The following is a 22729-nucleotide window of genomic DNA, read 5'->3' as shown; positions in this document are numbered from 1 at the left end:
CACTTGGCGCTCGGTTTTACCTTCATATGGATACAGCTATAATGTTTGAAAACAGTATAAAATCAAGTTCTCTGGTACAGACCTACTTTGTGTACACTTCATGCAAACAGAGGTGGGCACCCATATGCAATTGAGGGGAAGTGAAAGGGAGGGAAAGAAGATACATTGCAGTGTAGCCGACGGGCAAAGGTGTTAGAGACGGCACGAGCACACGTAAGAAAATTTAAGCGGGTTTATTTTACAAATGTAGCGTGCGAAATGTACAATTTGATCATAAACAGTAGCTTCACTGTTAGGAAGACGTTCACAGATCTTCAGACATTACAAATAAGACGGTTCATACGGTTCATCGTTTGACACAATGCTCTGAATCTGACTCATCTGCTAACGCAAGAAAATTTGACTAAATAGAAATTGAAATTAATCACTGGAAAGAAAAGTGTTAAAATTAACTGGAGCAGACGGCCATTGTTGATGGTGGATGGATCTTTGTTAGAGGCCAAACTGCTAGAAAAATGCTCTGAAGTTTATAAAACATTACACCTTCCAATATCACCATCAGTTTTGCGGGCCCGGTGTCTGTTATTTATGGGGGAAACGGAATCATAGCTTGGGGACTGTGGCCAGATCACTAAAGGTTCCGCGCTTGCGTTCAAGTTTGCAAAACGCTTCGTGACGATCGGCAATCTCAGGGACGCTGTAGCAAGTTGCAAATGAATAAATGGCCGAATACTAGTCGTAAGTATTCGGCTACTGCGTCTCCTCTTAGCGATGGGTTCAGCTCGTATTGGTCGTTCGCTAAAGAAAAAAAAAGTATCACAATCGTTGCAATCGGCCACATGCTGACTGCAGCTATTTCTTTGAAATATTGTGTATGAAATAATAATTGCATTTCACAAAATTAAATCACGTAACTTATTTAGATCTGCAGTTATTTACAGTAAATAAATAGATAAGTGCACGTTTTTGTGCTTTCCGTCGTTTTTGCGACGTTAAATTTACAGGCTTTACATGCTTCAGATCTACATCTACATGATTACCCTGCAGTTTACAATTTAGTGCGTGGCAGAGGGTTTATCGAACCACCTTCAAACTATTTCCGTACCGAACACTCCCGAACAGCGAGCGGGAAAAAAGAACACTTAAATCTTTCCGTGGGAGCTCTGACTTCTATTATTCCATGATGATAAGCATGTAGGTGGGTGTCAACAAAATCTTTTCACACTCTGAGGAGAAAGTTGATAGTTGAAATTTTACGAGAAGATCCTGCCGCAAGGAAAAACGTCTTTGTTTAAAGGATTGCCAACCCAATTCACATAGCATATTCGTGGTACACCCTCCCCTATTTCGCAGTGATACACGGAGCCCGATTTCATTCAACTTTTTCTGTGTCCTTCATCGATCCTATCTGATACGGATCCCACACCGCACAGCAGTGCTCCAGAAGAGGGCGGACAAGTGTGGTGTAGGCCGTCTCTTTATTAGACATGTTGCATCTTGTAAATGTCCTGCCACCCCATTATCAAAGTCATCATTCCAATTTAAGTTGTTTGAAATTGTAGCCCCTAAGTATATGATTGATTTCACAGCCTTTGGACGTGTTTGATTTATCGTGTAACCGAAAATTAACGGGTTCGTTTTAGTACTCACGGGGATAACTTCACACTTTTCATTATTTAGAGTCAATTGCCACTTTCCTCGCAATAAATGTATCTCGTCTAAATCATTTTGCAGGTGGTTTTAGTCATCTGACGACTTTACAAATCGCGAAATGGCAGTATCATCTGAGGACTCTTAAGTTATGCAGATCAGGAACAGTAGAGGATCCATAACACTTCCTTGGGGAACGCCAGATATTGCTTCTGTTTCACCCTATAATTCACGATCAGTTACTAGCAACTGCGACCTTTCTTGCAGGGAACCACGAATGCAGTCTTTGAAAAGGCTATGTTCAAGCATCTTCTTAAGCATCTTAATGAAAATAACATACTGTCAGAGTCACAGTTTGGATTTCTTAAGGGTTCTGATATTGAGAAGGCTATTTACACTTACAGTTCAAATGACTCTGAGCACTATGGGACTTAACTTCTGAGGTCATCAGTCCCCTAGAACTTAGAACTACTTAAACCTAACTAACCTAAGGACATCGCACACATCCATGCCCGAGGCAAGATTCGAACCTGCGACCGTAGCGGTCGCGCGGTTCCAGACTGTAGCGCCTAGAACCGCTCGGCCTCCCCGGCCCGCACACTTACAGCGAAAGTGTCCTTAATTCATTAGACAACAAATTAGAGGCAACTGGCATCCTCTGTGATCTGTCAAAGGCTTTTCAATGTGTGAATCACAGCATTTTTTAAGTAAATTAAAATATTATGGCCTCCCTGGAAGTGCTGCAAAGTCATTTCAGTCAGAATGAGATTTTCACTCTGCAGCATAGTATGCGTTGATATGAAACTCCTTGGTAGATTAAAACTGTATGCCGGACCGAGACTCGAACTCGGGACCATTGCTTCTCGCGGGCAAGTGCTCTACCACCTGAGCTACCCAAGCACGACTCACGCCCCGTCCTCACAGCTTCACTTCTGCCAGTACCTCGTCTCCTACCTTCCAAACTTTACAGAAGGTCTCCTGCGAACCTTGCAGAACCAGCACTCCTGAAGAAGTTATAGTGAAGAAAATACAGAATTTAAACACTTGTGTCGTGCATGTATATTGCATATAATGGTTTACCAAATAGCGTAGAAAGAATTACTTGTTGTAAAACAGCAGACGTTCTTTAGTGCCGATGAGGAACATGTGTTTGGAACAGCAGAAATGTACCACATCTGTGAAGAGCGCTTCAAGCAAACAAAAGAGAAGCGAAGAGGTCATTGCCACCTTTACAGGCAGATTTCGTGGTGCTGCACTTCATAACTGTAAATTATAGAATTAGCCGGCCGCGGTGGTCTCGCGGTTCTAGGCGCGTTGTCCGGAACCGTGCGACTGCTACGGTCGCAGGTTCGAATCCTGCCTCGGGCATGGATGTGTGTGATGTCCTTAGGTTAGTTAGGTTTAAGTAGTTCTAAGTTCTAGGGGACTGATGACCACAGCAGTTGAGTCCCATAGTGCTCAGAGCCATTTGAAATTATAGAATTAATTTCACGGTACCCATTGTGTTTGACAATCTAACGAATTGCGCTGGACTTTTTATAATCATGAACATTAGCGAACAAATGGAAGAAACACTCAAAATAAATCAACTCCATGTTTCTGTGATTGCAGCAAATACGGTAAAATTTAAGCCATCTGCTAAATCTGTTACAGTTGAAACGTGTTCGTATTTGTTTAAACACGTGTTTGTAAGGGCCTGGTCGGAATCTGAGAAACATATAAAGATTCTCTTGATATCGAAATATGTAAATTTCAGTGCAGGGCAACAGAGCTGTGTTAAAATTTAATTTTGAATGGAAATAATGTATAGCTCAACGCCTCACGATGTGGAATACAGACCAGACGGTATATCAAACAATTCGTCTGCGAGAGCCGGCCGTTGTGGCCGAGCGGTTCTAGGTGCTTCAGTCTGGAACCGCGAGACCGCTACGGTGGCAGGTTCGAATCCTGCCTCGGGCATGGATGTGGGTGATGTCCTTAGGTTAGGTTAGGTGTAAGTAGTTCTAAGTCTAGGATAGTGATGACCTCAGAAGTTAAGTCCCATAGTGCTCAGAGCCATTTGAACCATTTGAACCCTTCGTCTGCGAGAAAGCAATCCGTTTTCAGTGAGATTTATATATGCCACCTGACAGCAAAACAAAATGATTCATTAAAATATTGGCCCTCAATATAGCTAATCTTTATCTTTAGTCTTGCAACCAATCTCTGTACCAGTACTGATATTGTAATTACAGAGCAAATGAATACACTCCTGGAAATGGAAAAAAGAACACATTGACACCGGTGTGTCAGACCCACCATACTTGCTCCGGACACTGCGAGAGGGCTGTACAAGCAATGATCACACGCACGGCACAGCGGACGCACCAGGAACCGCGGTGTTGGCCGTCGAATGGCGCTAGCTGCGCAGCATTTGTGCACCGCCGCCGTCAGTGTCAGCCAGTTTGCCGTGGCATACGGAGCTCCATCGCAGTCTTTAACACTGGTAGCATGCCGCGACAGCGTGGACGTGAACCGTATGTGCAGTTGACGGACTTTGAGCGAGGGCGTATAGTGGGCATGCGGGAGGCCGGGTGGACGTACCGCCGAATTGCTCAACACGTGGGGCTTGAGGTCTCCACAGTACATCGATGTTGTCGCCAGTGGTCGGCGGAAGGTGCACGTGCCCGTCGACCTGGGACCGGACCGCAGGGACGCACGGATGCACGCCAAGACCGTAGGATCCTACGCAGTGCCGTAGGGGACCGCACCGCCACTTCCCAGCAAATTAGGGACACTGTTGCTCCTGGGGTATCGGCGAGGACCATTCGCAACCGTCTCCATGAAGCTGGGCTACGGTACCGCACACCGTTAGGCCGTCTTCCGCTCACGCCCCAACATCGTGCAGCCCGCCTCCAGTGGTGTCGCGACAGGCGTGAATGGAGGGACGAATGGAGACGTGTCGTCTTCAGCGATGAGAGTCGCTTCTGCCTTGGTGCCAATGATGGTCGTATGGGTGTTTGGCGCCGTGCAGGTGAGCGCCACAATCAGGACTGCATACGACCGAGGCACACAGGGCCAACACCCGGCATCATGGTGTGGGGAGCGATCTCCTACACTGGCCGTACACCACTGGTGATCGTCGAGGGGACACTGAATAGTGCACGGTACATCCAAACCGTCATCGAACCCATCGTTCTACCATTCCTAGACCGGCAAGGGAACTTGCTGTTCCAACAGGACAATGCACGTCCGCATGTATCCCGTGCCACCCAACGTGCTCTAGAAGGTGTAAGTCAACTACCCTGGCCAGCAAGATCTCCGGATCTGTCCCCCATTGAGCATGTTTGGGACTGGATGAAGCGTCGTCTCACGCGGTCTGCACGTCCAGCACGAACGCTGGTCCAACTGAGGCGCCAGGTGGAAATGGCATGGCAAGCCGTTCCATAGGACTACATCCAGCATCTCTACTATCGTCTCCATGGGAGAATAGCAGCCTGCATTGCTGCGAAAGGTGGATATACACTGTACTAGTGCCGACATTGTGCATGCTCTGTTGCCTGTGTCTATGTGCCTGTGGTTCTGTCAGTGTGATCATGTGATGTATCTGACCCCAGGAATGTGTCAATGAAGTTTCCCCTTCCTGGGACAATGAATTCACGGTGTTCTTATTTCAATTTCCAGGAGTGTATTAAAATTATCGCATCTTACTTCGTGATAAGACTGGTTGAAAATTAACAAGATAGCGCTTTACCGAATCGTTTACTGGCATTAAGCCTCAGAATTACACTCTGACAATCACGGCGTCTTACAATGTGTGGAGCTTTGATGATAATTAAATTTACTGGAACATCTCCGCACGCGGAACGCTCGTCTGTCCTGCAACCTGTCACTATTGGAATAATACCGAGACTGTCAAAAATCAGATTTCCTTGGCCATACTTGCCATGTGCAATGCAAGACGGTATCTTACAAATTTTCATAAAAATGCTTCTCAGTAAACTACTCGCGATGCGCAATACGATAACAAACACAATTATCTAATTTTAACGACTGATAAATGAGAACAAAAACTCGAAGTTTAACTATGCTTCATTAAGCCACGACAATAATACAACTTTTCATAAAGTCCTCACAACTAGAGAAGTTAGCAAAATATTTCTTAATAGTTTTTCTGTGAACAATTAGTTTCCTTGACAGCTGTTTCCACTATAAGACGAAACCATGTGTTACATTTATGGTTCAAACTCGTTGAAAATCGTAATGGCAAATAAGACAGTTACCTTCTACAGTGGGATATCACAGAGACATAAAACTTCGCTTTGTAGGTTTCGTCAAATTAGAGACCAAAGAGTTGAAAATAACGAGAGAGTATTTTACCAACAGCTAGCAGATTTACACTACTGGCCATTAAAATTGCTACACCACCAAGATGACGTGCTACAGACGCGAACTTTAACCGACAGGAAGAAGATGCTGTGATATGCAAATGATTAGCTTTTCAGAGCATTCACACAAGGTTGGCGCCGGTGGCGACACCTACAACGTGCTGACATGAGGAACGTTTCCAAAGGATTTCTCATACACAAACAGCAGTTGACCGGCGTTGTCTGGTGAAACGTTGTTGCGATGCCTCGTGTGAGGAGAGAAATGGGTACCATCACGTTTCCGACTTTCATAAAGGTCGGATTGTAGCCTATCGCGATTGCGGTTTATCGTATCGCGACATTTCTGCTCGCGTTGGTCGAGGTCCAATGACTGTTAGCAGAATATTGAATCGCTGGGTTGAGGAGAGTAATACGGAACGCCGTGCTGACTCCCAACGGCCTCGTATCACTAGCAGTCGAGATGACAGACATCTTATCCGCATGGCTGTAACGGATCGTGCAGCCACGTCTCGATCCCTGAGTCAACAGATGGGGACGTTTACAAGACAAAAACCATCTGTACGAACAGTTCGACGACGTTTGCAGTAGCATGGACTATCAGCTCGGAGACCATGGCTCGTCACAACACACCAGTCACTACTCTTGATGAACTGTGGTATCGTGTTGAAGCTGAATGGGCAGCTCTACCTTAGAAGCCATCCAAGCCACCCTTGACGCTGCATCAGAGACAGGAGCGCCTGCAATGGTGTACTCGACGACGAACCAGAGTGCACGAATGGCAAAACATCATTTTTTTCGGATGAATGCAGGTTGCTTACAGCATCATGATGGTCGCATCCGTGTTTGGCGACATCGCGGTGGACTCACATTGGAAGCGTGTACTCGTCATCGCCATACTGGCGTATCACCCGGCGTGATGGTATGGGGTGCCACTGGTTACACATCTCGGTCACCTCTTGTTCGCATTGACGGCACTTTGAACAAGATGTGTTACGACCTGTGGCTCTACCCTTCAATCGATCCCTGCGAAACCCTACATTTGAGCAGGTTAATGCACAACCGCATATTGCAGGTCCTGTACGGGCCTTTCTGGATACAGAAAATGTTCGACTGCTGCCCTGGCCAGCACATTCTCGAGATCTCTCACCAATTGAAAACGTCTGGACAATGGTGGCCGAGCAACTGGCTCGTCACAATACACCAGTCACTACTCTTGATGAACTGTGGTATCGTGTTGAAGCTGAATGGGCAGCTCTACCTTAGAAGCCATCCAAGCTCTGTTTGACTCAATGCGTAGGCGTATCAAGGCCGTTATTACGGCCAGAGGTGGTTGTTCTGGGTACTGATTTCTCAGGTTCTATGCACCCAAATTGCGCGAAAATGTAATCACATGTCAGTTCTAGTATATTTGTCCAATGAATACCCGTTTATCATCTGCATTTCTTCTTGGTGTAGCAATTTTAATGGCCAGTAGTGTGTTTGGTCAACAAGAAAGGCATATTTCCCCACCAGCATGTAACTGGCGAATCCGTTTAGTTGTAGGAACGATTACCGCCGCTTGAGGCCTTCAAAAGCTTGCTGACCAGTGCAACATCAAAAAACAGGATTAGCAAAAAGCGTGCGATATGTGGAGTTTATTTGAATGCAAGACAGTAGCAGATCTCTCCAACTTATATTTGAAGACCGACTTATTGCTTCTGAGTGATGTGTTTGCATATTTCTGCACGAGTGTCTTGGAATGTTCAAAACAGCCCTGGCTGTGACCTCATCCGACTTGGCGTGGTGTGTAGTGTTCAAAAGCACTAAACTAAAATTGGAACTTATTACCGACTTTGAGCATTTACAGTTTGTTGAGCATAACATCACAGGTGGTCCTGTTCAGTGCTCGTAAAGACATGCAGTTGCAAACAAAAGGTTCATGGCTCCCTATGATGAACAGGATGTGAGTCTCACGTTACGTACCCAGCTGTCATCAGTCAGTACAGGTGGCCCAAGTTGCAATGGCTGCCACTTCATGATTTTGAGTGGAAGCCTGTCGAGGGTTTTGATGTAAATTGAGTGTACCTGATGATTCAGAAGTGGGTTACATTTTAGAAGTAGATCTTGAATACCTAGAAGATTTACATAAACTTCACTCTGGTCTAGCACTATGTCGGAGAAAATTGTACCATAACAAAGCATCAATAACCTGGGCAATGCAAAAAGTTCGCTTCCAATTTGTTTAGTAAGAAAAATTATGCAATTCACTATGGAAATTTAAAACAGTAAGTTAAGGATAATCTCATTCTGCACAAAATTCACCATATGTGTTCATTCCGACAATAAGCCTGGATGTATGTCTATAATGATATTAATACTAAGAAACATGTGTACGCAAAGAACGATTTCGAAAAAAAAACCTTCAAACTCATTAATAGTAGTGTTTTCGTCAAAGCTACACAAAATGTGCGGAAAATGAAAGACGTAAAGCCAGTAACGATTTAAGAAGCTAAATACAGAGCTGCTGTTCTGATTCCAAAACCGAATTTCACGAGAAGTGTCGCATTTGATGAAAATATGGCTGCAGTTGAATTAAGCACATTTAAAATTGTAGTTGTAAGAATGACTATTTTAGATATTTCTAACACACTGGTTATATATATTCGTTACAGCAATATATTGAAGAAAACTGAGCCAAAACTGTTGAAGTATGTTACACTGATAGACTAATATACCATGTAAGCACATTAAATATTTATGATGTGATTAAAAATGTTGTTTGTTGATTTGCTAACACTCTAGGTTACCCAGATAACGGCATTTACAACGTTCCACGTGCCAAAAAGAAAGAGAGTCGGTTGTAGGTTTCATGAAAGATGAGTTGTCAGGAAAAATAATTAATCAATTCATAGAGCTGAGAACAAGAATGTAAAATCACGTAACAGAGACGCAACGCGTAATGCTTGGAGGAAAAGGCGTGAAACACTTGTAAGCAAAAGGACTTGACACCGATGAGTACTGGGGATCGTGTAGTACGTGATTCAGCATAAACAATACGTTGTTCCTTTTTATTAGACAACATAAACTTGCTTTATCTGCACAAGACAACAAACGTTTGAGACTTCATGATAGGTGAATACAGTCAATTGTTGTCACTGCCAAAGAAAAATGATGATGATAACTATAAATAATGTAAATACTTTTAAAAATGTAAATAATGCGAGTAACTGCAAATAATGTAAATACTTGAGGTATGTAAACTGTCGAGTGCAATTTGAGATGAATACGATCTTATATTGACGGAAATTAGCGAATCGTTGTGATCAATCAAGTACTGAAAAATCATTTTGTATTTTGATTGGTTAGTGGTACAACACTTACCTTTTCAACGCCGAATGCCATGTCGCCCAGATTTTCCGTTGATATACTAATGAGATCGCCAGCTTCGATTCCAGTGGCCACGAGATGATCGTGACCTCGTCTGATTGGATGGATCAGGTTTGTTGTTACACAGGGTTAATGGTTGTGCCAAGGTATGCCGCCATATACACTCCTGGAAATTGAAATAAGAACACCGTGAATTCATTGTCCCAGGAAGGGGAAACTTTATTGACACATTCCTGGGGTCAGATACATCACATGATCACACTGACAGAACCACAGGCACATAGACACAGGCAACAGAGCATGCACAATGTCGGCACTAGTACAGTGTATATCCACCTTTCGCAGCAATGCAGGCTGCTATTCTCCCATGGAGACGATCGTAGAGATGCTGGATGTAGTCCTGTGGAACGGCTTGCCATGCCATTTCCACCTGGCGCCTCAGTTGGACCAGCGTTCGTGCTGGAAGTGCAGACCGCGTGAGACGACGCTTCATCCAGTCCCAAACATGCTCAATGGGGGACAGATCCGGAGATCTTGCTGGCCAGGGTAGTTGACTTACACCTTCTAGAGCACGTTGGGTGGCACGGGATACATGCGGACGTGCATTGTCCTGTTGGAACAGCAAGTTCCCTTGCCGGTCTAGGAATGGTAGAACGATGGGTTCGATGACGGTTTGGATGTACCGTGCACTATTCAGTGTCCCCTCGACGATCACCAGCGGTGTACGGCCAGTGTAGGAGATCGCTCCCCACACCATGATGCCGGGTGTTGGCCCTGTGTGCCTCGGTCGTATGCAGTCCTGATTGTGGCGCTCACCTGCACGGCGCCAAACACGCATACGACCATCATTGGCACCAAGGCAGAAGCGACTCTCATCGCTGAAGACGACACGTCTCCATTCGTCCCTCCATTCACGCCTGTCACGACACCACTGGAGGCGGGCTGCACGATGTTGGGGCGTGAGCGGAAGACGGCCTAACGGTGTGCGGGACCGTAGCCCAGCTTCATGGAGACGGTTGCGAATGGTCCTCGCCGATACCCCAGGAGCAACAGTGTCCCTAATTTGCTGGGAAGTGGCGGTGCGGTCCCCTACGGCACTGCGTAGGATCCTACGGTCTTGGCGTGCATCCGTGCGTCGCTGCGGTCCGGTCCCAGGTCGACGGGCACGTGCACCTTCCGCCGACCACTGGCGACAACATCGATGTACTGTGGAGACCTCACGCCCCACGTGTTGAGCAATTCGGCGGTACGTCCACCCGGCCTCCCGCATGCTCACTATACGCCCTCGCTCAAAGTCCGTCAACTGCACATACGGTTCACGTCCACGCTGTCGCGGCATGCTACCAGTGTTAAAGACTGCGATGGAGCTCCGTATACCACGGCAAACTGGCTGCCACTGACGGCGGCGGTGCACAAATGCTGCGCAGCTAGCGCCATTCGACGGCCAACACCGCGGTTCCTGGTGTGTCCGCTGTGCCGTGCGTGTGATCATTGCTTGTACAGCCCTCTCGCAGTGTCCGGAGCAAGTATGGTGGGTCTGACACACCGGTGTCAATGTGTTCTTTTTTCCATTTCCAGGAGTGTAGGTGAATGGCTGCTCGGATGCAGGACATTGGTGCAGTATCATGCTATGGAGGACATGCCCCTGGGCTTCCGTGGGACCTGAGGTAGTAACCGAAGGCACCATGACAGCTGTCGACTAAGTGAACAATACTGTGGACCACCTGCCCCTCTTCACACTTGGTGTCTCCTCCATTGGCAATGGCAACTTCCAGTAGGATAACACCTTGGTGATACAACGAAATAATTGTGCTGCAGTGGTTCGAGGAGCGTGGTTGTCAACTTACATTGACATCTTGGCCACAAAATCGCCTGATCTGAACCTGATGGAATTTATTTGCGACGCTGCCGTGTGCCAGCTTAATGGCCACAAACCACCGGCCCATAATACACTGAAGCACCAAAGAAACTGGTATAGGCATGCTTATTCAAGTACACAGATACGTAAACAGAAAGAAAAAGGCACTGTGGTCGCCAACGCCTATATAAGACAACAAGTGTCAGGCGCTGTTCTTAGATGGGTTACTGCTGCTAAAATGGCAGGTTATCAAGATTTAAGTGAGTTTGAACGTGGTGTTATAATCGGCGCACGAGCGATCGGACACAGCATCTCCGAGGTACCGCTGAAGTGGGGATCGTCCCGTATGAGTGTACCGTGAATATCAGGAATCCGGTAAAACATCAAATTTCCGACATCGTTGCGACCGGAAAAAGATCCTGCAAGAACGGGACCAACGACGACTGAAAAGAATCGTTCAACGTGACAGAAGTGCAACCCTTCCACAAGTTGCGGCAGATTTCAGTGCTGGGCCATCTACAAATGTAAGTGTGCGAATCATTTAACGAAACTTCATCGATACGGGCTCTCGGAGCCGAATGTTTGGTGTGATATGGGATCTCTGATACGTCTATATACGACTGTGACTGGTGACACGTACGTAAGCATCCTGTCTGATCCCTTCATTCATTCATATCCACTGTGCATTCCGACAGACTTCAGCAATTCCAGCAGGACAATGCGGCACCACACACGTGCAGAATTGCTACAGAGTGGCTCCAGAAACACTCTTCTGACTTTAAACATCTCCGATGGCAACCAAACTCCCCAGTCATGAACATTGTTGAACATATCTGGGGTGCGTTGCAACGCACTGTTCAGAAGAGATATGGATCCCGTCGCACTCTTATGGACAGCCCCGCTGGATTCATGGTGTCAGTTCCCTCCAGCACTACTCCAGAAATTAGTCGGGTCCGTGCCAAGTTGTGTTGTGGCACTTCTCCTTGCTCGCGGGGATCGTACACGATATTTGGCAGGGGTGTCAGTTTGTTTGGCTCATTAGTGTATAAGGAGAACTGTCTTATACCTTTCGTGCGACATAGCTCACGAAACCATGCCATGCAGGATCGCCGTTGTACTGAACTTCAGAAATCGACCAGTATGCTATTAATCAAATGATAGTTTGGATCCGCTGGTGGCCGAGCGGTTGTAGGCGCTTCAGTCTGGAACCGCGCGACCGCTACGGTCGCAGGTTCGAATCCTGCCTCGGGCATGGATGTGTGTGATGTCCTTAGGTTAGTTAGGTTTAAGTAGTTCTAGGGGACTGATGACCTGAGATGTTAAGTCCCATAGTGCTCAGAGCGATTTTTTGATATTTTGGATCATCAGTGGATTACGACTATGATGATGTTTGGTTTGTGGGACGCTCAACTGTGCCGTCATCAGCGCCCGTATAGTCTCAATTGTTACACAGTCCAATTTTTTTCACAGTTCTCTCAAGCCACTGCCACAAATGATTATGATCATGAAATGATGAGAACAACACAAACACCCAGTCTTCGGGCGGAGAAAATCCCCAACCCAGCTGGGAATCGAACCTGGGGCCCTGTGATCCAGAGGCAGCAACTCTAGCCAATAGACGACGAGCTGCCGACGTCAGTGGATTAAGTGATCTCGACGGCTTTATTCAGGAAAGTGTTTTCTATATCATCAACTATTTACGCACTCAATAGCTGTAGAACGCCATCTGATACTCTACTGGCCATTAAAATTGCTACACCACGAAGATGACGTGCTACAGACGCGAAATTTAACCGACAGGAAGAAGATGCTGTGATATGCAAATAATTAGCGTTTCAGAGCATTCACACAAGGTTGGCGCCAGTGGTGACACCTACAACGTGCTGACATGAGGAAACTTTCCAACCGATTTCTCAGACAGCAGTTGACCGGCGTTGCCTGGTGAAACGTTGTTGTGATGCCTGGTGTAAGGAGAAGAAATGCGTACCATCACGTTTCCGACTTTGATAAACGTCGGATTGTAGCCTATCGAGATTGCGGTTTATCGTATCGCGACATTGCTGCTCGCGTTGGTCGAGATCCAATGACTGTTGGCAGAATATGGAATCGGTGGATTCAGGAGGGTAATACGGAACGCCGTCCTGGATCCCAACGGCCTCGTATCACTAGCAGTCGAGATGACAGGCATCTTATCCGCATGGCTGTAACCGATCGTGCACGCACGCCTCGATCCCTGAGACAACAGATGGGGACGTTTGCAAGACAACAACCATCTGCTGTTACCGCTGACGCTGCATCACAGACAGGAGCGCCTGCGATGGTGTACTCAACGAGGACGCTGGGTGCACGAATGGCAAAACGTCATTTTTTCGGATGAACGCAGGTTCTGTTTACAGCATGATGATGATCTCATCCGTGTTTGGCGACATCGCGGTGAGTGCACACTGGAAGCGTGTATTGGTCATCGCCATTCTGGCGTATCACCCGGTGTGATGGTATGAAGTGCCATTGGTTACACGTCTCGGTCACCTCTTGTTCGCATTGACGGCACTTTGAACAGTGGACGTTACATTTAAGATGTGTTACGACCCGTGGCTCAACCCTTCATTCGATCCCTGCGAAACCCTACATTTCATCAGGATAATGCACGACCGCATGTTGCAGGTCCCGTACGGGCCTTTCTGGATACAGAAAATGTTCGACTGCTGCCCGGCCCAGCACATTCTCCAGATCTCTCACCAATTGAAAACATCTGGTCAATGGTGGCCGAACAACTGGCTCATCACAATACGCCAGTCACTACTCTTGAAGAACTGTGGTATCGTGTTGAAGCTGCATGGGCAGCTGTACCTGTACACACAATCCAAGCTCTGTTTGACTCAATGCCAGGCGTATCAAGGCCGTTATTACGGCCAGAGGTGGTTGTTCTGGGTACTGATTTCTCAGGATCTATGCACCCAAATGGCGTGAAAATGTAATCACATATCAGTTCTAGTATAATATATTTGTCCAATGAATACCCGTTTATCATCTGCATTTCTTCTTGGTGTAGCAATTTAAATGGCCAGTAGTGGAGTTGCCATCCATACTGAACTTGCCTGTGCACAGTAATGAGAACCATGCCGAAGAGTGACCAGCTGTGCCTCTGACTGCAGGTTGGTTACCAGTAGCCGTCCTTGGTTGCTGCACCATGGTGTGGTGGTCGTGGTTGTGGGTGCAGCTGGCGGTGTGGTGCTGCGCCGGCGTGGCGGCGGTACTGTGGTGGCTATGGGTCACCAGACCCCGTGTGGACGTTCCGGGGCCGCCCACGCTGCCCATCATCGGGAACATTCTGGAATTCCGCGAGGTTCCGGTTACCCTACACAAGCTTCGAGAATTGCACCACCGGTATGGAGACTTGACTAGGTGAGCTTCTAGTGCCTCTGTGTGGACAGTGATCATCCAATTGACAGAATACAGACAGAAGTCGACCACGGTGGTAACAGATTCACAGCCTTCCTCAGTGTGGGCCACATCGTCAGATTTCTATTTGTCCGCCAGTTTGTCTTTTAGAAAAGTCATTCCACACTTACGAGCCACCCTGAAATCTTGTGGTATTCAAGGGAAGGCAGGATTCGGTTACGATTGTGGAGGGGGTCGCAATCAGTTACTATTGGTTGCCTTTTACAATTACACACAATTTATTTTAAACCAGTAATTCCAGATTCAATAATAAATAAAAAAGTACCACACGTTATTAATGAAGGAATAAACGACAGTGTAAGTAATAGTGTTTGCAGTGAGTTACAATTTAGCAAATCACTATTAAATTCTGACACAACAGATAATATTTTAAAAGCAAACCACTGTGATCTGGGCAGAAGACCTTACGCGCCAAGAATGGCAATAAATTAACAACTGTTTAAGAACTCACTGCAGTTTGCAACTTACAGGTATTGAAATATTAAGGTAAGTCTCCACAAACACAACAGAAGGCATCAGACGCCAGGAATGGTAGTAAATAAGGTTTTAAGGGTTACTGCTAAAATACAAATATCGAGTTATTTTTTCAAAGCAAATGTCCACAATCACGGCTGAAGGCCTTGCACTCCAGGAATGGCAGTTATACACAAAATTTAGAAACCTGCTGGAAAACGGCAAATACAAGCAAAGGTTAATTAAAAGAAACAAGCAACTGACCACCAAACGAATGAAATAAGACGATGGTAACCTTGTAACACAACCCTTACAGTGCTAGATTTATTCCAGAAGGCGACAGGAACTCTTAACTAGACATACATGACCTTTAGTTTAGGCATTAGGAGGTATGGTAATAAATAATAGAATAATAAAATGCAAGGACCAGTCACAGACGGTCGGCCAGGAATCAACCTCTGAGAAGGTCCAGCAACAAACACTTTCACGAGCGTTTAGATAGGCAGCCAAGAGTTGCATTCACTTCACAAGAGGGTAACTCAGACTAGTGGCAGTCTAACGAATGGCTAATGATAATCTTGCTGAAGCTGCCTGACGTCCGATATACCAAATGCAACGATGGAACAATACGCCAAAACCGGAACTGGCGGTCCGCACTACGCCCCCAGAATACTGTGTTTAGAGCGCCCGGAACTAGAAAGGAACCACCCGCTACCACCAGGCTAGAAGAATCACAAACGGCCTACAATCAAGAGAGCTGTCAAAACCACACGCCTTACAGGACAGCAGCGGCAAGGCGAGGAAACGTACACTACCGTTACATACACTAACCCACAGGGCAGGTAACTGTGGCGTCAGCGGCCACCAGCGAAGAAAAATTACCGCTGGTTCAACTTAAAAAACTGTAACAAGTTGAACGCAGTAAATATTCGAGGAAAGCTACTCAGATCCGCCTTCCCCAAGCACTCCACTCGCTGCTCTTCGCCTCGGCGACACTACGAGCAGCAACACGAGCCCAAGTCACTGGAGAATCGCAGGATATCACAATGGTGGAGGTTTATCTAGTTTTATTGAAATGCACTCATCTTAAAGCTTGCTGGATCCGGTTTACGACGAGGTCGTGCACCCTCCTGACCACGGCCCTTCCATCCTGCAGTCCATGCGTGCCACCAGCGGTGCCGGCGTGTTCTCACACTGCGTGGACCTGGCTCCTCCTGAGTCCTTAACCGAACTCGCACACTGACACGACACGGAAGAACAACGACTTCGCCCCAAAGATAGGGCAACAGTTACTACATATCGATAACCGCTGCTACTGCTCGCGTATCATGTCGTTTTTGGAAACCCAGAACCTACTCTGTAGGAATCAACATGGATTCCGGAAACAGCGATCGTGTGAGACCCAACTCGCTTTATTTGTTCATGAGACCCAGAAAATATTAGATACAGGCTCCCAGGTAGATGCTATTTTCCTTGACTTCCGGAAGGCGTTGGATACAGTTCCGCACTGTCGCCTGATAAACAAAGTAAGAGCCTACGGAATATCAGACCAGCTGTGTGGCTGGATTGAAGAGTTTTTAGCAAACAGAACACAGCATGTTGTTATCAATGGGGAGACGTCTACAGACGTTAAAGTAACCTCTGGCGTGCCACAGGGGAGTGTTATGGGACCATTGCTTTTCACAATATATATAAATGACCTAGTAGATAGTGTCGGATGTTCCATTCGGCTTTTCGCGGATGATGCTGTAGTATACAGAGAAGTTGCAGCATTAGAACATTGTAGCGAAATGCAGGAAGATCTGCAGCGGATAGTCACTTGGTGCAGGGAGTGGCAACTGACCCTTAACATAGACAAATGTAATGTATTGCGAATACATAGAAAGAAGGATCCTTTATTGTATGATTATATGATAGCGGAACAAACACTGGTAGCAGTTACTTCTGTAAAATATCTGGGAGTATGCGTGCGGAACGATTTGAAGTGGAATGACCATATAAAATTAATTGTTGGTAAGGCGGGTGCCAGGTTGAGATTCATTGCGAGAGTCCTTAGAAAATGTAGTCCATCAACAAAGGAGGTGGCTTACAAAACACTCGTTCGACCTATACTTGAGTATTGCTCATCAGTGTGGGATCCGTACCAGATCGGGTTGACGGAGGAGATAGAGAAGATCCAAAGAAGAGCGGCGCGTTTCGTCACAGGGTTATTTGGTAACCGTGATAGCGTTACGGAGATGTTTAATAAACTCAAGTGGCAGACTCTGCAAGACAGGCGCTCTGCATCGCGGTGTAGCTTGCTCGCCAGGTTTCGAGAGGATGCGTTTCTGGATGAGGTATCGAATATATTGCTTCCCCCTACTTATACCTCCCGAGAAGATCACGAATGTAAGATCACAGAGATTCGAGCGCGTACGGAGGCTTTCAGACAATCGTTCTTCCTGCGAACCATACGCGACTGGAACAGAAAAGGGAGGTAATGACCGTGGCACGTGAAGTGCCCTCCGCCACACACCGTTGGGTGGCTTGCGGAGTATAAATGTAGATGTAGATGTAGATGTAGCGGACAGACAACGCTTACGAAACCGAGTGGCGACAGTCAATAGGAGAAGAAAACAAACAACCACAACCATGCCAACTAAACCATACCGTCTGTCCTCCAACAGAGGGCAGAAACCTACAAACAGCACCAACGCGAGCCGCAGCACGGCTCACATCCTGTATGGAGATTTGAGTACGTGAGATTACTGCGACGCTTGGGGCAGTGGCCGGCTATAAACGCAACACTCGGAAAGAAATAATGCGGTCTTATCTTCAGAAATCAGTGGTATAGTTATGGAGAATCGAATACTCTTCGATAAGTAGAAGCCTTACGGAATTAGGGGGAAAAGTGAACAACGGTTCTTTTCATAACTATAAACTAAAACTGAATTTTTTCCTCCAGCGTCAAAAACCTGGCTTCACAGACAAACTCCCAAAGTAATGACTTGGGAAACCATATGGTCTCAGTTCCTAGGCGCTAACGTTAAAAGCATTCTACGGCTCGAATCCTTATGTATAGATGACATACTTCCTCGAGACAATTCCTAGATGATTGCGATGAGAATGTGGAAAAATTCTTTGAAAAAAGATGGTACCACTCCACTGTTGATGATTCGTTCATCGAATCTGCCTGCCTCGTGGTTTGCCAAGTATTATTCGTCCCCATTCTCCATCACTATCATTAAATTGTTGTGGATAGAGATATAAAGAACTATTAGACAAGACCAACCTATAGAGCTCTCACCCCCCCCCCCCCTACGCCCCCCCTCACCACCACCCCTCCACACACACAAAAAAAGAAAAAAAAATTCCCCAGACCTACTGTCACACTCACTTTCTCTCTCTCTCTCTTTCTCTCTCTCTCTCTCTCTCCCTTTTCACACACACACAAAAATAAACAACTTGTAATAATAATAACGCAAAGTCCTCAAACCTGCTCTCTCTCTCGCTTCTTCTCTCTCTCTCTCTCTCTCTTTCACACACACACACACGCACACACACACACAAAAGATGCACAGACTCCTCTGAAAGACTCAGAACAACCGCCAGGAACACCTTCAGCTGTTCCACTATCAGCCATCTTGTTTTTACACCTTCAACTGTTCCACTGTCCGCCATGTTTGTTTTTATAGCTGGTAAACAGTGAAACAGTGGCAGTGACAATGACAGCTCAATATATAGTGTTTGACAGTGATGAAGATGAGGACAAAGAAAACGTAAGTGAAACATAATGTAAATAGGCACACACACACACACACACACACACACACACACACACACACACACACACACATAGAATTAATTACTTTCAGGTACAGAAATAACAATTTGCTAATCGTAATTTTGACTTTAGCAATTTATCTACTTTAAAATGTAAGTGGTTGCAGATGACAAACTGTGGAACGAAAGAGTCACTGTAGAAACACAATACAACGGAAAAACCACACCATATAGTAAAAAGGTATGTATTCAAATTTTATGTGTTTCTTCAAATATATGTAATTACGATTTAAAAACCAGTAGTTATATGTATAAAACAGCAAAGAACAATCTTTATCTTTAACAGCCATAAAATAAAAGGCTACTGAAGACGCTGCAACTGCAGTGAAACATGTATGGGTTAAAAAACAAAATTGTGTTTTACTAAAGGCGGACCCCATCCAAAAGCATATGTAGAGATATAGCGTGACGAGAGGGAACTGCACGAACAGACGCACACAATCTTCAGTTTCAGCAAAAACTTTTTAGATTCTCTGAATGCACTAAATGGAGACATACACCATAAAAATTCTTAGTATCTCGTACATAGAATCGGATAAATTTCCTCACTGTCGTATCGTCGTGTACTTGACTTTTTCTTGAATTTTTGTCTTACACATGACTTTAGTTATTAAACGTGTAGGGTGGTTTTTCAGCCACACCAAGAAACGATGATGAGGGTACCCTTGTTATGCTGGTGGCAGGTTCTACCTGGGTCCAATTCTGGTGGTGCTTGTGGCGCACCCGGACGATGTGCAGCACATCCTGCTGACGTCCAAGATGGTGGACCGCGACCCCTTCACCACGCACGCCATGCGGGTCTTCGCCGGTGATGGGATACTCGCCACAAGCGGTGACCGGTGGAAGACACACCGGAAACACGTCAGCCACACGTTCCACTCCGAGGTGAGTCAACCAGCCTACCTTAAGTTGCATCCTCTATCGGCAGCCACTCTAAGGTGCTCTGAAGTAGTGAAGCAACGTAAATCACTTAATAAAAGAAAGTCTTCCGGTCCAGACCTTCTACCAATTAGGTTCCTTTCTGAGTATGCTGGTGTAATACCTCTGTACTTAACAATCATATTTAACCGCTCCCTCGACGAAAGATCAATCTCCAAAGATTGGAGAGGTACACAAGTCACACCAATATTCGAGAAAGGTAGTAGAACTAATCCACTAAATTACAGACCCGATATATAGCAGGATTTTGGAGCATACAGGGTGGTCCATTGATAGTGACCGGGCCAAATATCTCAAGAAATAAGCATTAAACGAAAAAACTGCATAGAACGAAACTCGTCTAGCTTGAAGGGGGAAACCAGGATGGCGCTATGGTTGGCCTGCTAGATGGCGCTGCCATAGGTCAAACGGATATCGACTGCGCTTTTTTAAAATAGGAACCGCCATTTTTATTACATATTAGTGTAGTACGTAAAGAAATATGAATGTTTTAGTTGGACCACTTTTTTCGCTTTGCGATAGACGGCGCTGTAATAGTCACAAACGTATAACTACGTGGCATCACGTAACATTCCGCCAGTGCGGACGGTATTTGCTTCGTGATACATTATCCTTGTTAAAATGGACCGTTTACCAATTCCGGAAAAGGTCGATATCGTGTTGATGTATGGCTATTGTGATCAAAATGCCCAACGGGCGTGTGCTATGTATGCTGCTCGGTATCCTGGACGACATCATCCAAGTGTCCGGACCGTTCACCGGTTAGTTACGTTAGTTAAGGAAACAGAAAGTCTTCAGCCACATGTGAAACGTCAGCCACGACCTGCAACAAATGATTTTGCCCAAGTAGGTGTTTTAGCTGCTGTCGCAGCTAATCCGCACATCAGTAGCAGACAAATTGCGCGAGAATCGGGAATCTCAAAAACGTCGGTGTTGAAAATGTTACATCAACATCGATTGCACCCGTACCATATTTATATGCTCCAGGAATTGCACTATTGGGCAACGAAAATCCACGATGGCTGCGACAAATGGAACATCAGCGACCTTGGCGGGTTAATGTATGGTTCAAATGGCTCTGAGCACTATGGGACTTAACTTCTGTGGTCATCAGTCCCCTAGAACTTAGAACTACTTAAACCTAACTAACCTAAGGACATCACACACATCCATGCCCAAGGCAGGATTCGAACCTGCGACCGTAGCAGTCGCGCGGTTCCGGACTGAGCGCCTTAACCGCGGGACCACCGCGGCCGGCGGTTAATGTATGGTGCGGCATTATGGGAGGAAGGATAATTGGACCCCATTTTATCGATGGAAATCTAAATAGTGCAGTGTATGCTGATTTCCTACGTAATGTTCTACCGATGTTACTATACAAGATGGTTCACTGCATGACAGAATGGCGATGTACTTCCAACATGATGGATGTCCGGCACATAGCTCGCGTGCGGTTGAAGCGGTATTGAATAGTATATTTCATGACAGGTGGATCGGTCGTCGAAGCACCATACTATGGCCCGCACGATCACCGGATATGACGTCCCCGGATTTCTTTCTGTGGGGAAAGTTGAAGGATATTTGCTATCGTGATCCAGCGACAACGCCTGACAACATGCGTCAGCGCCTTGTCGATGCATGTGCGAACATTATGGAAGGCGAACTACTCGCTGTTGAGAGGAATGTCGTTACACGTATTTCCAAATGCATTGAGCTTGACGGACATAATTTTGAGCATTTATTGCATTAATGCGGTATTTACAGGTAATCACGGTGTAACAGCATGCGTTCTCAGAAATGATAAGTTCACGAAGGGACATGTATCACACTGGAACAACCGAAATAAAATGTTCAAATGTACCTACGTTCTGTATTTTAATTTAGAAAACCTACATGTTACTGACTGTTCGTCTAAAATTGTTAGCCATATATTTGTGACTATTACAGCGCCATCTATCACAAAGCGAAAAAAAATGGTTCAACTAAACCATTCATATTTCTTTACGTACTACACGAATATGTAATAAAAATGGGGGTTCCTATTTAAAAAAACTCAGTTGATATCCTTTTGACCTCTGGCAGCGCCATCTAGCGGGCCAACCATACCGCCATCTGGTTTCCCCCTTCAAGCTAGACAAGTTTCCGACTTTGTAGTTTCTTCGTTTGACGCTTATTTCGTGAGATATTTGATCTGGTCACAATCAATGGACCACCCTGTATATTGTGTTCCAACATTATGAATTACCTCGAAGAGAACTGTCTATTGACACACAGTCAACACGGATTTAGAAAAAAATCGTTTTTGTGAAACACGACTAGCTCTTTAGTCACACAAAGTGTTGAGGGCTATTGACAAGGGATTTCAGATTGATTATGTATTTCTATTAGGTCTACAACTTTGCTTCCGCCGTTTTGCAATAGACGGCAGTAGCGGCAAGTGGGGTTCAGGTGGCTGGTCATAGGTGTAATACAACAAGCTAAGGCATCTGTAAATATTATGCCATAAAAATATTAGTCGATTTCTGATTCCATCATAAGGTTATTCTCGATTAAGTACGTCAACTTACGTACCCATTTCTCGCCATTTTCTGCCTTAACATGAAGAAATCTGCGGCTGTGGTTCTTGAAATGCTGGATAAGACCAATGGTGTGGGAACTATAACTGGAAGACCGTGCTGAGAATGTTTTCAACGCCTTAAGAACGGTGATTTTGATGTCGAAGAAGACAGAACGTTTTCATAGCTGCTGAAACAGACGAAGACAGTCACAGGACACCATTATCGAAAGCAATTGATACGTTCGAGCCAAACAC

General features: G+C 45.7%; 1 protein-coding gene across 1 annotated transcript in view; it reads left to right on the top strand.

Moving 5' to 3' along the window:
* Positions 1-22729, top strand: part of LOC126209860 (cytochrome P450 4C1-like) — a 120839-nt gene that overhangs the window by 22785 nt on the left and 75325 nt on the right. The window contains exons 3-4 of the mRNA XM_049938986.1: positions 14397-14646; positions 19662-19863. Coding sequence (XP_049794943.1) covers positions 14397-14646; positions 19662-19863 — 452 coding nt within the window. The remainder of the gene's footprint in view (positions 1-14396; positions 14647-19661; positions 19864-22729) is intronic.

Source organism: Schistocerca nitens, chromosome 10, assembly GCF_023898315.1.
Source record: "Schistocerca nitens isolate TAMUIC-IGC-003100 chromosome 10, iqSchNite1.1, whole genome shotgun sequence".
NCBI classification, from domain to species: domain Eukaryota; kingdom Metazoa; phylum Arthropoda; class Insecta; order Orthoptera; family Acrididae; genus Schistocerca; species Schistocerca nitens.
This window is presented reverse-complemented; position numbering and strand designations above follow the sequence as displayed.